We start from the raw sequence: 16,314 nt of genomic DNA, 5'->3' as shown, positions 1-16,314 counted from the left end.
CCACAGCCTGTCTTGAGGCCCTTTAATGATGGGGATGGGATGGGAACAATAGCCCCGGCCGTGTACATGTCAGAAAGAAGCTGATCTAAAAAGCCTCTCTTTTTTATGAAGGGAGCTCTTCAGGGACTCTTTGAATGTTATGCACTGGCTGTAAAAAAATTGACAAGGGCACCTGTGAATGCTGGAGTGATTCACATGGCTATACTTTTTGAACGAACTACCATTCATCTCTCTCTGTCTGTCTGTCTTTGCCTTCCTGCATGCTAAATATAGTTTTAATTACATTTATATGTTTGTGCATTTAGAAGACACTTTTATCCAAAGTGACTTTAATACAGGACAATTGAGGCTGACGCTAGTTTTGTTATAATGTTACTTTGAATAGTTTGTAATGGTGGATACTGTGAATCTTATAATTCTATTCTCGTCTATTAATTCTAGGTCGAAGTTTAAAACCTACCATGATGTGATCCCTATTTCTTGTCTGACCGAGTTCCCTAATGTTGTCCAGATGGCGAAGGTAGCTTGAGAAGAATAATTTTTTTTTGTTGTTGAATTTATTTATTCAAATTAATTACATGGCATGCAGATGCATTTATTAATTTTATATATTTATAATGATTTTTTTTTTGTAATTATACATTTCAATTAATTAATTCCACATGTCAATGTTTGCTGAGAAAAGTCCAATGCAAATGAGATGTTACAAAAAGTGATTTTTATGTCCATTTATTTTATCTCAATGAGAACATAAACCTAATGTGATGAGTAAATACATTTTGCTTAATTTGCATCACTTTTTGTTGTAAATTAAGTTGACAACCTTAGTAATTAGACAAAATAATTTGATTAGATAATGAGATAAATCTCTTTTATTATTTATTTATTTATTCCCAAGCTTGTCTGTGAAGAGGTGAATGTGGACAGATTTTATCCCGTCTTATACCCAAAGGTAAGCTGGAACAGACACATAAAAAAAAAAAAAGCAATATTCAGTACACAGACCCTCATTTGTAACCTGTTTCAAGGCATCCAGACTCATTGTGAGCTTTGATGAGCATGTCATCAATAACAACTTCAAGTTTGGAGTCATCTTCCAGAAATTTGCTCAGGTTAGGTCACCTTTCATTGTTTTTATGTTCCTGGTTTACACCATGCTTAATTTATATCAATTGTGAAACTTGTGGCCCAAATACATTCTCTCTTCTACAGACAACAGAAGAGGAGCTATTTGGAAACAGTGAGGAAAGTCCAGCTTTTGTTGAGTTTCTGGAGTTCTTGGGAGAGAAGATTGAACTTCATGATTTTAAAGGGTATATAGACAAACAGTACATGGTTTACCCAACTAGGACTTTTTTCCTGTTCCTGGAACAACATTCGTATTGACCAATCACATTTTAGGGTTAGGTGGAGAGTTGTTCAGTTCTACTTATTACATAATAATTTTCCTTATTGATTTCAGGCCTAGGTCAGGATTAAATGTTGAGTAATGGCTGTGATTGTTTGATTTGAATGTTGTCACAGGACCAACAAAGCATTGTTTGTACATCACAACAGCTGGCATATTTGAGTTTTAAAAAATATATTAATCTTAATAAATATTAATAAGTAATTTAGAGCTTTTTGGTCTTCTCTCGTAATGCAGCTTTCGTGGTGGCCTGGATGTTACACATGGCCAGACAGGAACCGAGTCAGTCTACCACAACTTCCACAATAAAGAGATAATGTTCCACGTGTCCACAAAGCTACCATACACTGAAGGTGATTCCCAGCAGGTAAGACAAAGTATTCCCGCATATATATTTGAAGAGTTCAGATGCAAAAGCCTCTAAACGCCACCTCCGTCAAAAATGAGATAATGACATTGAGTGAAAGCTATCTGAACATAGTACACGTTCAACAAATATATTTGCTTCAAATCCTCTAAATCTCAGCCTCAGCCCATTCAGAAATATCAGTTTGTCGGCAAAAGCCTCTAGACGCCACTTCCCTTTGGCAGCAAAAGCCGCTACATCCCAAGAACCAATCAGAAGGCGCGAATCAGTACAGGCTGTTTCAATAGAGTGGCGCGCGGAGGAGACGGATTTTTTGAGACGGCTGAGGAGATTGTTTTGGTTTTGGATTCAGATTTTTTACATTTTTAAGATGGAGTACGATTAAATGGATGAGCCTGTCCTACTGACATCAAATGGCAGAAAAAAACGTTGTTTACCTCAAAACTCTTCCCGTTACAAGGCAAAAGAAAATCGGTACAGTGGAATTTTGCTCTGTTCTACTTGATTATACAATACACTATTTGAATCGCCAATTCTTTTTTGCCAATGTGGTTGTACTGTGTGAATCGGGGGGAGGCTTTTGTCTTTATTCAGACAGGGCAGAAAGGTGACTGCAGAGAAATGGGGTGGGATTTGCAAATATCTCATTCAGCCCCCCTGTAAAGAGGTTTGTCTACTGTTTAGTTTTGAAATGAATGTGCTCTAATCTTTTTCAGTGTTTCTAGTTACATTTTTAGTGATTTTACAGCTATTTATTATGTCTTGTCCCAAAGAGGTGTATTTAGAGGTTTTTGCGAAAAAAGCACAAGTGGATTTAGCTGTTTTTGACACAAAAGAAAATCTAATTTGTTAAAAATCACTGAATTGACTAAAGTGACATTTTTGAAAAAAAGTTATTTTATTCACTGACTAATAACCTTATCAGTACCTTTAAAATGAAACTACTGGACGTGAACATAGGAGCCTGATAAAAAAATGCTCATTTAAAGAAAATAAGTCTGATTTGACGGATGAAGACGGATTTAGAGGGTTTTGCATCTGAACTCTTCATTTGTTTTTAACATGAATATTTTAACATGAACATTTTGAAGTGAATAAATAAAAAAAACGCCATGACCCCTTTAAATAAATCAACCTTTGATCACCCTTAGAAGGTGGGTAAATATGGAAGAATACATAAGCACCTTTATGACAAACCAGTAACATTCTGGAATATTGTTTTATGTCACAGTTAGGTGTTAGTTTTGGGTAACCAGTTGCAGCCCCCGGAGATGCTTTCCCTCTGCTGGGCAAATACACCGACCAACAGAATGCTCTGTTAATTAGCAAACAAACCACACAGTGCAAAAGACTGATCCTGGAAAGCCATCTGTTGTCATGCATGTTTTGCTTTGCTCAGGGAGAACATCACCTAGGGGTTTCAGCACAGACTGCCCTCTTACAATGCTGGCCACTAAAACATACCCTATTCAATATGGTACCTCAGAGGCCAAGGAAAACAAATGGGTACAGACTCATCACCTGCTGCTTTTTAATCGCTATTGTACCAGATATGTGATGTTACATGAGAGCTACTGTATAGTGATATGGTAATGACCTCCAGACTGGCAGCGACAAATTAGTTTTTGCCTTAAAATGGTTTGTTTCTATCTGAAAACATCGTTTTGACTGTGATGTTTGGCACAGGGCTGTAAACATGCTTCCGTATGTCTTATTAATTTCCTGAACACTTTGATGATAAAGACAAGCAGTTTTCTTTTGAACTTGTGAATGTCTGTGAACCATTTTTCTGTTATGACAGTACTCTCTAATAAGTATTTATGAGCAAGCTGTGAAGAGAGCGAATGAGCGGTTCAACTGAGGAAAGCTAATCGGATAAACATTTGAAGGTTTATGGGAGATAAAATTGACACCCTGCAGAATGCTATTATTCTTTTGTCGCATGTTAAATCAAGTATAAATTGAATTATTGTTCTGAAATTCAGGGCTTTGACATCATTGGTGTAATAAAACACAAATCAGTCTGCAATATGTATAATATTTTGATCCAATATTGTTATTTTGTGGGAAATTTAGGAAATAATAAGTCAGTATAAGGGCGAATCTCACAAAGCATATCAAAAGCATCAAGAACACACCAGGTCATACTTCACCCTAAAATCAAAAGAAAAACTAGTGCAACAAGTAATATGCTCATAATACAACATGCAAAATCATCTTATTTATGCATTTTCATTGTGAGATTCTACATTTGTTTTAATGTTTAATTTATCAAGAATTTTAATCTAGTATCTGGTTAGGGAAAATGACAATTGTTAGAACTAAAACTAATGGCCGACTATTATTTTTAATAGCAATTTTTTTTAATAGCAAATTTTCATCCACAATAAGTGAAGACACTCATAAGGACTACTCATAACTAAATAAACATGTGTTCATGTGAATTAACAGTATGATTAATCCCAGAAAATCTTCATATACATTTCTCCATATTTTTCTCCATTGATTTTATTAAGCACACTCCCTATTGTTGCATTAGATTTTTACTTTTAATTTTGGCTCTGACTGGCCCAAAATATTTTAACCAAAACTGGTTTGTTCTAAGTGTGAATACTGAATATTTTCACACTTAGAACAAACTAGTTTTGGTTTAAAATGTTTGGGCCAGTCAGAACCAAAATTAAAAGTAAAAATCGAATGCAACAATAGGGAGTGTGTTTAATTTGTGTGAAAGTAGTATAATATACCTCACAAACTGCTATAACAGTGTTGATTCTGTTCGAGACCACAAACTATTTTTTTTCAAGCGAATGGTCTGTTTTAGTTTAATGAATCTAAATTGTCTGTAAAGACCTTACGGGCAGCTTCCTCTTATTACTTCACAGTTTTGTTGGCTTGATTTCAGCTCCAGAGGAAGAGGCATATAGGAAATGACATTGTGGCTATTGTGTTCCAAGAAGAAAATACACCATTTGTACCAGATATGATCGCATCAAACTTCCTTCACGCTTACGTAGTGGTGCAAGTCGAGAACGCCTGCACTGATAACGTCCTCTATAAGGTAATTCATTCATTAATCATGTTTGAATCATTCAAACTGAAGCTTGAGCCATGGATTATACCGAATAAATCATTTCTTTGTTATAGGAATTCATCACATACTTGGAGTGATTGTTTTGATTCAGGATTTTTGTTCAAATGAATATGCGATGATGATTCCCAGTATAATAGATTAGTCACTTATAGCTTATTGTGCATAGAGAATTAAAGATCAGTTTGAAAGCTTTCCTGATATCTGTCATAATTTATTTTATGTTACTGTAGGTATCTGTGACGGCGAGAGATGATGTGCCTTTCTTTGGTCCTGCCCTCCCAGACCCAGCTGTCTTTAAAAAGGTACATATTTTCAGCCAGCATTCATGTAATATGACTAGTTCCACATGGAATCATTGTCCTGGAATTCTATCACAAAATTCTACAAATCATTGATGTTCCTTTTATGAAGTATTTTGGTTTATTAATTCTACTTTCAGATGCCAATAAGTGTCAAGCACACTTAGTTCAGTTACACCATATTTAAATACATTCTGGAGATTCTGGGTTTTTCCCATAAAAATTAGCACAGAAAATGTGGAAAAATTAAATTTTCATGTCTGGATATGACTACAGAAACGTCTTATTTACTGTTTAATTATGAAAAAGCCTAAAAAAAAGCCTTGGTGACGAGCAATTTTATTAAATATAGTTTTTTTTAAATTAATAATGGAATCAATTTAAACAATTCTTCTGCAAATATAGATTGCTAGCTTAATTGTAAGCGATATGACTTGGTGAATTAATAAATAACTGAATTGATATATAATTTTATCTAAAAAACATTCAAACTGTTCTTTGTATAAATCTAATTTGTTCACTGTTAATTGTGTTTTGTTTAGAGTCCGGAGTTTCATGAGTTCCTCTTGACCAAACTGATCAATGCTGAATATTACTGCTATAAAGCAGAGAAGTTTGCCAAGCTGGAGGTGAGAAGGGCATAAATGATTGTATTTATGTTTGTGTGGGAGCATCGGCATGCATGCTACATTAAAAATGTTTTTGTTATCCAGGAGAGGACACGTTCTGCTCTGCTGGAGACTTTATATGAGGAGCTGCATGTGAACAGCCAGTCCATGATGGGACTGGGAGGAGATGATGACAAACTGGAGAATGGAGGAGGCGGAGGCGGTGGCTTCTTTGAGTCTTTCAAGGTAGAATCCATTTAAGTCGCTAACTCAGTGGTTCCCAAAATCGCTAACTCAGTGGTTCTACTCTCTGTCACCCCAGAGGTGACAGAGGGGGGTACGCAAACAAAATGCTGAATTTTGCCATTCATTTAATTCTACCCCACCTTAGAATATCAATGTACAAGTAAAAGTGGGGTTTTAACACTTACTAGCATGAAGAACAAACATAGAAACAGAGAGTGCATAGAGATCGATTTAAGACTCAAACTCTCTTCGATACAAAAACCTGTCTCACCCTGTGTGAGTTCTTGTTTTTCATTTTGATCAAATATTATACGAGCAAGAATGCAATTTTCCCAAATATCCACACGATTCCAATCGTGACACTGATTTCATACAGCAATCAAAAGGATAATTATAAGTGATGTAGGCCTACATTTTAAACACACTATTGGCAGTTTTGCACTATATTGCAACGAAATAATAGTTCCAACGCAAGCCACAGCAGAACTGCAGCACACAGCGGGGTGTCGTGTACGAATCTACGGCGTAGAACGAATCGGGAGAGTCAGTGATTCAATGACCCATTCATTCATAAATACAGCCACTTGGTTTGTTACTAAATGAATAAAATGAACTCGATGAGTGACTTACCGCCACCTACTGGCGGTTTTAGTTTATATATTTAAAAGTATCACTTTGTTTTTACCATAATTGGATATTTCTTTATTGAACATTATTTATTTTATAAAGGTATGTATAAAGGTAAAAAAAAAATGCACTGGAAAATCTATTTAAATATTGTATGTATGAATGTAAATGTATTTACTGTCACTTTTGATCAATTTAATGCATTCTTGATAAATAGAAGTATTAATTTCTAGCAAAAAAAAAAAAAAAACAGTCAAAATTGTACTGCCCTTAACCTTTTGGATGTTAAACAGTATGCATTATGGAACAAATAAAAGTTTCAAACAGCAGTACGCAACAGTTTTGCTGTAATTTTGTGTAAAAACGTCTTGCAAAAGTAAATTAGTCAATTAACTCAAAGAATAGAAAAGGCACACTGGAAATGGAGGGTGAAATTGAGCAAATTGTTTTGTGGATTACAGTGTTCACACACTCACATTTACTACATTTTGGTAAATGAAGCTCATCTGGTATTCTGCACTTATAGAAAATGCTTGTACATCTCACAGTATATACATACTGCTGCAGTAATTGTATGTAGGATGCTAGTCCAAACATAGACACTTTCTTCGTTTCACTGTCCTTTACTTTACTCTCTCTAGCTCTCCTGTTTCTCATATAAGCAGTTCTTGTGCCCTCTAGTGTTGCGTTGCAGTGATGCATATGCATCATTTTTCTCTTTCTAGCGAGTTATCCGCAATAGAAGTCAATCTATGGATGCTATGGGCCTCAGTAACAAGAAACCGCACACCGTCTCCACAAGCCACAGTGGAAGCTTTACCAACAACCCTCCAGAAACTCCCAAAACTCCTGGAATTGTGAGTATGAAGACCCTTCTGGATGTCAGTGGACCTTAAATTGTTAAAAAGACACAACAACTTGATAAAAAAATAAATTCAGTCAGTGTGCCAGCTGTAGTTTGTGCCAGTCTTCATGCCCTCTGATCCCTCAGCCCGGCGGGTCGCAGCTGGCATTCGCTGTGCCCTTTGAGTGGGTTTGACCCTTGAGTGCTTGTGTCATCATGGCACATCTGTGCTGATGGTAGACCAGGTCTTCTCCTGCCATTTCTGATCTTCATCATTTCAGCATTAAAAGAGAGAAAAACTGATGTGTAATCAGCTCTTATGATCTGTCTGGATGGGGGTCGGTGGAACAGATGGGGCTCTCCACAAGTGACCGTCCCATCTCCGTCGCTATGACAACAAAAGCAACAGCAATAACTCAGAGAGACTTTCATGACAGGTTGACATAACAGCCTATTAGCCATCCAAATGTGCTAGTGTGTTTGCAACAAACGTGTGCATAACTGTAAATTTGCTGACAGCTTGGTTAAACCAGGATTGTTCATTCTGGGCTGATTTCCAAGGTCATCTAGGCTGCATTTACACCGCAAGACTTATTGCACAGATCTGATCTGTGTTACACTTAAGATCAAATGAAATTTATCAACTCTGATGATATTGAAAGGCTTGTTCCTTTTTATTATTATTAATAATAATAATAACAATAAGAGTGCTCAAAGACAAAGTGGTAACTGGGGTCTCTAGTTCTTCAGTTTAAGAGTTGCAGCTTAAAAATTATTACTTTTATATTCATTCCATTAAAAAATGTGTTTTACAGCATGTTCTATTATTGTGTTAATCTGAGCAATATACAACACATACAATTACAGGGACAGTCTTCTTAAGTAATCTGAGGTGGAGTGTGTTGCGCTGATAATCCAGTTTCTGCTTTGCTTTTACCTGATATCATACCTGATTCCTTTGTGTTTAATCATAAATCTATCACCACCCTAATGCCAATAGCAAGCACAGCAAGTTGATTTACACAAAACATTTCATACATAATGGTAATTCAAATTTTGCTCGCATAATAATAATAAAAATGCATTTAAATCGCCTTAAAATGAAAAAAGATAAAAATAAAAATTTAAATAAAAGTGCATATATTGAAGAAATTATGTAGTGGAACTGGCTAATAATTTGAATCAAAATCTGACCCTATTGTGATTTCTCCACAGTCCCTGATTATTCCTGGAAAAAGCCCAACCCGTAAGAAATCTGGTCCGTTCAGTTCCAGAAGGAGCAGCGCCATTGGGATTGAGAATATACAAGAGGTTCAGGAGAGAAGGTAAGATGAACTGACAATTGTATGGTAAAATTGAAGCCATTGGAAGGTTTAGAAAGTAAGAAACCTTAATAAGGTTTCAAAAAAGTTTTTTTTAAGGTGGACATTCTGTCTTCATAACAAAAAATAAATAATAGGCAGACATTTTTTGGGGAAAGTAGTTTTCCATAATTCATTACTTAAAGGAAAAGAAAAATAATCAATTCTGTCATCTTTTACTCACCCTCATGTTGTTCCAAACCTGTATACATTTCTTTGTTCTGTTGAACATAAAGGAATATATTTAGAAGAATGTGGGAAACTGAACAGTTCTGGGGCACCATTGACTTCCATGGTGTGGTTTTTTTCTACTATGGAAGTCAATGGTGCCTGGGTACAAACTTTCTTCAGAATATCTTCCTTTGTGTTCAGCAGAACAAAGAAATTTATACAGATTTGGAACAACTTGAGGGTGAGTAAATGATGACAGAATTTTCATTTTTGGGTGAACTATCCCTTTAATAAAACCTGTTTTATAATTAATAGTAATATTTGAAAGCTGTCCTCTAATTTTAACTTATTGTGTTATAACCAACATGCATGAAGTCGTCTTGTTGACTTGTTGACAAGAAAACCATAAAACAGGAAATATTAAAAGATTACACTCTCATTACTGTGTGTTAAGGTCAGTAAGTATCTGAAAATTAATAATATATATAATTATTATTATTATTATTAGTTTTTACAATATTGTGTCATGTTAAGGTTAATTCAGAAATTGAAGTTCTGAAAACAATAATTAAGATGTGTTAATCATTATGTTACAGTAGTCGAGAGGTGTCCCCGAGTCCACAGAGGGCATCTGATGGTGGACACACCCTTCAAGACCTCAGATTAGACAACTGGTCCAATCAGAGCTCACCTGAGATGCCGACCACCAAGTTTGGGTGAGCACCAGTGAAAACACTGACGTCTGTTTGCATGAAATCACACTCTAATGCACACTTCCTTTAAACCCACACTGTGTATCTGGAATTCTAGTTTTTCCCCCTACTATTTTTATATGATCTGATCTTTACATTCCAGGAAAGTTGTCTATTATTATGTGAATTCGTTGTCTTTTATGTACTTTTTTTTTTTTTAAATCATTGTTATAAGCATTATAACACACTACTTTTAAACTTTTTTTTTTTTTTCGTTTTTGAAAAAAGTCTTTCTGACCCCATCAAAATCATAATCATAATCAAAATCACCACAAATCATACTGACCCCAAATTTCTAAATAGTATCGTATGTGCATCAGAATGTGTAGTAAGTAAATAGACTATAACCTGAGGTTAGTTAGCTTGTTCAAAGAGAACCATTGCAGTTTCTCTTGGACCGCTCCTTGATAGGTTCAAACTTTACACAGAACCACTCCCAACTGCTTTCCATTATATTAGTTTAAGCAATTGTTATAGATTTACTAGTTTGTCAATGAGTCATTAGTATTACAACTCCTTTAAACTGCGATGAATGTGTTGAGAAATTGCATCTGCAATCACTAAACATGAATGTGGCCCATGATTCTATCATATCATACTCCGTTATCATTATGCAATAGCAAAATACAGCCCAAGCAACACCTTTTAACCACATGGACAGAGTAGTGCAAAGGTCAAAAAGTGAGCAGCTTTTGCTTTTAATGTGCCGATGATTTGTGTTTGGTGATATGTTGATTGAAATCAAAAAGAAGAAATCATTAACCATGTGCGTTTAAAGTGCCCCTATTATGCTATTTTAAAGGCTCCTAATGTTGTTTTGGAGGTCTCCTACAATAGGTTTACATGCATCCAAGGTCAAAAAACACTTTCATTTTCTCATCACCTCTTTTCTCACAATGTCTGAACCGGTTCGATCAAGGATTGATCTTTGCTCTGATTGGTCAAACAGCCCAGTCTGTTGTGATTGGTCTACCGCTTACAAAACTAAACGGCCATTACCATATCTGAATTTCAGCCCCGGACGTTTCCTCAGCACTTGATACACAGTGATACGAACATTTACAATGGTGCCGGTTTTATCGTATCAATTTGAGCCCGAGTCCTCATCCTTTGGAAGTGCATGCTCCTCGACATGTCCACAACACGAACCAAACTCTTCCAGGCCTCAGATACAACTACAGTGTTTGAGAGAGTAGATGTTGTTCACAGGCAGCCAATGAAGACCATAGACTGCCATTATGCAAATGTGTTACAAACCTTTGAAGGTTTGTGAATCTTTACTTTCTTTTGGGAGACAAAAACTCCATTTGTCCTGCAATTTGATCTTTGCAGACCTTTTACATCCACAAACAGCTATATATATATATATCACACACTACATGAAAGGTAATATCCAAAAAAGCATAATAGTGGCACTTTAAGGGTGGTTAGTTAATTATTTCAGGTTCATTTGACCTTGTGTGTGTGTGTGTTTGTACGGTAGTTCCGCCCTGTGCTGTCGAGCTCCTTCTATCCCAGAGTCCCAGGACCTTTCTCGCTCCTCGTCCAATGCCAGCAGCTTCACCAGTGTGGTGGAGGAGAACGAGCAGCAACATGAAGCTACAGAGGAGTACGACACGGGACTGGTGCGGCCACATCCACATATGACTCATTAATACATGATTCCATAGATACATTGTGATCAAATTGTTCTAGTACATACAATACATTAAAACTGACAGGCAGAGAAGACGACCTGTATTTAAACGCCTGTACTATTCGCATCCAAATGCATATGGGCGTATTGGAATTTGCATTTAATCACCTGAACAGAAATATCAGTACACCTAGATAATTTGGCAAGACTGACTGGTTATGTTGTTTGCATGTTTTTCTTTTTTTTCTGGAACACAGGACAGTCTGTCTTCAGCCGGTACGCCTCACAAACGAGATTCATTTTCATACAGCGCCGTGTGGTTGGAAGACGGCTCTGGTAGTGCTAGTCAGAGCAGTTCACATGGTGAGGTTTAACAAACATGTGAACAGATATTACCTGGATTACTTATAATTGAAATGTTTGACTATGAAAAAAGTTATTGGATTTTTGTGTGTCTAAATGCTACATTGAGGAGGCCAGAAATATGTTGACCGCTCTTTAGCATTAGCTTCCCTGTAGCTCAAACAGTAGTGCATGATGATAACAATGCCAAGGTCATGTGTTGCCCAGAGATAAAACCATCTGTCAAATGTGTAAATGCAACTTATATGTTATAGTAATAGTAAAAAATATAACAAACAGAATCAAACAAAATCTCCACTTCCCACTGTGATATTGCATTTTTACTTTAAGAAGTGAGATATAACAAACTGGAAAACATTGGAGAGCTGTTTTAAACTATTTTGACCATAATTAACTATTAAAGACGTTTGCCGCTGGATTGTGCAGCTATACTTGATTATTTATTTTTATATTTTCAGTTTTCATTTTAATTTTAGTTTAAGTTTTATTACTTTTGTTTTGTGTTTTGTCTTTTTTTCCAATTTTCATTTTCAGTTTTTTAAGTTTAAGTTTTTCATGTAATGTTTTATTTCAGCTTCATTTCTATTACCAACAACTTTTTAAACAGTTTCATGTTTAGCTAAGGATAACAACACTGATCAAATCTGTATTCCGCATATGTTTTTGTGATTTCTGGCCTTGTCACTGCGGTAGAGTTTATATAGTTTGTATTTGTGTCCAGGCTTTAACAGTCGTCCGTTTCACTGTAGGTCCCATTCGACAGCAGTCTGAACCTCTACGTCCCAAAACAGAGAGACAACACTCGGTAAGAAATGTGATGGCCCTTAAAGATATTCTAGTCCTAAAGATGATGAAGTCTTACAGCCAGAGCAGAAAAAAGGGTGTCAGGGAGGGTGGAAGATGGTCGTGAGAAGCTAAATTATGATTGCGAACCATGACTAATGTTGATTAACATGCTCGATTTGATCCATTTGAAGTCATAGCACGACCATTTCTCTCTCTCTCTCTCTCTTTACCTGTATAACTGCTCTTGAACAACAGATCTAATGTAGTCTAATATTTGTTTAGTCGAGTAAATCATCTGTGACGCAGTGTGCCTGTGTGTGTTTGTCCTACACAGAACTGCTAGCTGTCCTGTAGGCTGTAGATGACTTCATGGATGTCCATCAACAGGTTAGGAAAAGCAAAAATGAGGATTATATCTATGATATATTTATGGAGCCTATAGACCTTATGTAGCCGTTTCAGCGCTGCGCTCGTTGTGTTCTGTCTTCCGGTTTGTGTTTCCACAGCGTGAAGGTAAGATCTTACGGATTTATGAATGAACTACTCGTTTTAAAATCTTCCCGGTCTACTGACATTTGTTATGACATCCTCTTCAAACATTACAATGCTCATGATAGATTTCGTTAACTCTACAATAAGTCAATCCACTTCACCAGCTAATTACTCTTCGACAGCGATTCCATAGAAATATACAGAGCTGCCGCAAAAACTGAAGTTCAAACACAAAGTTCTAAAGAAGGCTGCATGTTTGTTTCTCCGCTGCATAAGGTCTATATGGGTGTGTCATTTAAATGTATACCTCTTAATGGCCTCATTTATGATTTTTATGTTTTATTTGTTCACTTTGGAGTCAGGAAGATTTCAGATTTTTTGGTTACAATTCACGGTTCATTTGTTAATATCAGTTAACTACATAAGTTAACAATAACTAAGAACAATAGTTCTACAGCATTTACTAATCTTAGTGTTAATCTCACAATTTTCTAAAACTTTTGGTCACTCTTTAATTATTAATAGTTAGTAAGGCTGTTGTTAAGTTCAGGAATAGGATTACGGGATGTAGAATATGGTCATGCACAATAAGGCATTAATGTGTGCTGTATAAGTATTAATAAACAGCCAATATCCTAGTAATATGCATGCTAATAAGCAACTAATTAACAGTGAGAAATGGACCCTAAACTAAAGTGTTACCAAAATGTTAAGGTCAAAAGTTGTAACTTTAGTTAATGCACTGTGAACTAACATACAGATTTGTATTAACTAACATTGACAAAGTTTAATGAATGCTTTAAAAATATATTGGTCATTTGTAAGTTCTGGGTAATCAATGCATTAACTAATGCTAACAAATGAGACCTTATAAAGAGTTAGTTTTTTTTTTTTTTTTTTTTTTTTAATTGTAATACTTTACAATAAGGTTCATTACCGGTATTTAACATTAGTTAATGTATTAACTAACATGAACTAACAATGAGCAATACATTTGTTACAGTATTTATTTATCTTTGTTAATGTTAGTTAATACAAATACAGCTGTTAATTGTTTGTTCATGTTAGTTCACAGTGCATTAACTAATGTTAACAAATACAACCTTTAATTTTAATAATGTATTAGTAAATGTTGAAATTATTAACTAATATTAATAAATGCTGAAGAAGTATTGTTCATTCTTAGTTAATGTTAACTAATGTTAACTAATGAACCTTATTGTAAAGTGTTACCGAAGAGATTAATACTTCTTTTCAGCAAGGATTCATTCAATTGATCAAAAGTGACAGTAAAGACATTTATAATGTTACAAAAGATTTCAATTTCAAATAAATGCTGTTCTTTTGAAATCATCAAAGAATCCTGAACAAAAAATGTATAACGGTTTCCACAAAAATATTGATTTTCAACATTGATAATAATGTTTCTTGAGCAGCAAATCGGCATATTAGAATGATTTCTGAAGGATCATGTGACACTGAAAACTGGAGTAAGGATGCGGAAAATTCAGCTTTGCATCACATTTTTACACAACATCAGTTATTTTCAGTTAAAAGTTATTTTAATTGTAATAATATTTCACAGTATTATAGTTTTTACTGTGTTTTTGATTAAATAAAAGCATCCTTGGTGACCAGAAGAGACTTTTTCCATAAAAATCTATATACAGTATAAACGTATACATAATGTATGTGTATAAGTTCTTATATCTTATTCTCATGAATCATATGTCTTATTCTCAGCATTTTCATAAGCAGCCCTTCGCAGTGGACAGTCGATGTGCTCATAAGAGTTCCTCGAGAGACACAGATGTGAAAGTGTGTGAAGCACTAGTTACAGTCCCGCGGCGTACAGTCGGGGCAAGTGTGCATCAGAATATCAGCGCGCTCTTGTAAGGACACACACCACCTCTTTATCTTCTATCATGTGGCTGTTGGACTGCAGGCAAAAGAGCAAACCCGCCTGGCATCTGTTGAAGACTGGTGCACTGCCAGCTGGGAAACCAATCACGCATGATTCTTATGGCCTTATCATAGGCTTCTTTCTTTCTTTCTTTCTTTCTTTCTTTCTTTCTTTCTTTCTTTCTTTCTTTCTTTAACTGGCTCTCATTGTGTGTTTGTTTTTTATTTGTCATATTTATTTATTTATTGAGGCTCACTGTGGTGTGTAGGTCTTTTAGAAAGGGGGGGGTGAAAAGCGGTCACAAGCTTTCGGCATCTTTCAGAATAACAAATGAAGTTCAACCTAAATCCATCATGCTTAAAATACACGTGGACCCGCAAAGCACTGTAATACACATCTATGTGTGGTTCTGTTCGGTTGCGTTTTGTGTCAGTAATGAGTAATGATGTTGAAAATTGAATATAGGTAAATGTTAAATGTCGTTCTTCGGATAGATGTTTCTTCTGGGTGTCAAGCACCCAAGCCATTTCAGATCCTGTCCAATAAACAAAGCATATAGACATTATCATTTATGACAAAACAAATAGATCAGGCGTGAGATGCTGTATACGTTTTTTAAATATTATTATTTATTAAGATTGTGCTGTTTTACGGATCAACATGTTTTGTACGGCCACAGCTGCTTGTGGTAAAATTGACGTGTGTGTAAACTGTACACTAATGTAGTAGCTTCATGTTTGTAGTTTCATGTTTTAAAGCCTGCTGTGCAGATTGAAGGGTCAGTGTCTCTCACGTCAGATTTACTGAAGCCTTTTTTTAGCTTATATGGCAAGTGAGCAATATGAATGTAAAACTGATGGAACTGCAGACGGATGATAGTGGATATGGCCACTAAAAACACTAGGTCAGAGAATATACTCAATGGATGCTCAATAAAAAATGGTGGACATTTTGTTTTGTTTTCAAACACAAATTGTATTAATGTTAAGACTTAAACTGCCCATTCCAAATGTTTTAGTTTTTACACCAATGTTTTAGTTAGCATTCCCATTCATCTCATTGGCTTATGGGATACAGTTTTTTTTTGTTTGTTTTTTGCCAATTACATGAGCTGTAAATGTGATGAATTATTCTAAGCAAATATACCAAGCTGTGACATTAAAAACATCAGTCACTGGCAAAATATCTACTCTAATACTCTAATCTACTCTACGACTAACATCCCAGTTCACTTCTCATTTGAAAAGGTCCAGTAGAATTTTTTTTTTTTTGAGGGATTTTTACATGAATAGTGGTGTTTAGGTCCTTTCAGGGGTGATGCTTATAAAACTGTACATGGAGAAGAGAAAAATATTTT

The 16,314-nt window shown here is 35.4% G+C and overlaps 1 protein-coding gene across 8 annotated transcripts in view; it reads left to right on the top strand.

Moving 5' to 3' along the window:
* rap1gapb (RAP1 GTPase activating protein b) overlaps positions 1 to 15,101 on the top strand; it is a 115,655-nt gene extending 100,554 nt beyond the window's left edge. For 5 of the 8 annotated variants that reach the window (XM_056270391.1, XM_056270386.1, XM_056270387.1 and 2 more), the window contains 17 exons: positions 442 to 520; positions 899 to 952; positions 1,029 to 1,112; positions 1,213 to 1,313; positions 1,646 to 1,775; positions 4,681 to 4,836; positions 5,100 to 5,171; positions 5,711 to 5,797; positions 5,882 to 6,022; positions 7,375 to 7,506; positions 8,709 to 8,818; positions 9,622 to 9,741; positions 11,261 to 11,402; positions 11,671 to 11,776; positions 12,526 to 12,581; positions 12,897 to 12,949; positions 14,798 to 15,101. In XM_056270391.1, coding sequence (XP_056126366.1) covers positions 442 to 520; positions 899 to 952; positions 1,029 to 1,112; positions 1,213 to 1,313; positions 1,646 to 1,775; positions 4,681 to 4,836; positions 5,100 to 5,171; positions 5,711 to 5,797; positions 5,882 to 6,022; positions 7,375 to 7,506; positions 8,709 to 8,818; positions 9,622 to 9,741; positions 11,261 to 11,402; positions 11,671 to 11,776; positions 12,526 to 12,581; positions 12,897 to 12,905 — 1,579 coding nt within the window. In that variant the 3' untranslated portion in view covers positions 12,906 to 12,949; positions 14,798 to 15,101. The remainder of the gene's footprint in view (positions 1 to 441; positions 521 to 898; positions 953 to 1,028; positions 1,113 to 1,212; positions 1,314 to 1,645; positions 1,776 to 4,680; positions 4,837 to 5,099; positions 5,172 to 5,710; positions 5,798 to 5,881; positions 6,023 to 7,374; positions 7,507 to 8,708; positions 8,819 to 9,621; positions 9,742 to 11,260; positions 11,403 to 11,670; positions 11,777 to 12,525; positions 12,582 to 12,896; positions 12,950 to 14,797) is intronic. The other 3 variants (XM_056270385.1, XM_056270389.1, XM_056270390.1) reach the window with 2 other exon arrangements.
* Positions 15,102 to 16,314: the final 1,213 nt, after the last annotated feature.

This window comes from Rhinichthys klamathensis, unplaced genomic scaffold (genome assembly GCF_029890125.1).
Source record: "Rhinichthys klamathensis goyatoka isolate OS25496 unplaced genomic scaffold, OSU_Roscu_1.1 h1tg000303l_1, whole genome shotgun sequence".
NCBI lineage: Eukaryota > Metazoa > Chordata > Actinopteri > Cypriniformes > Leuciscidae > Rhinichthys > Rhinichthys klamathensis.
This window is presented reverse-complemented; position numbering and strand designations above follow the sequence as displayed.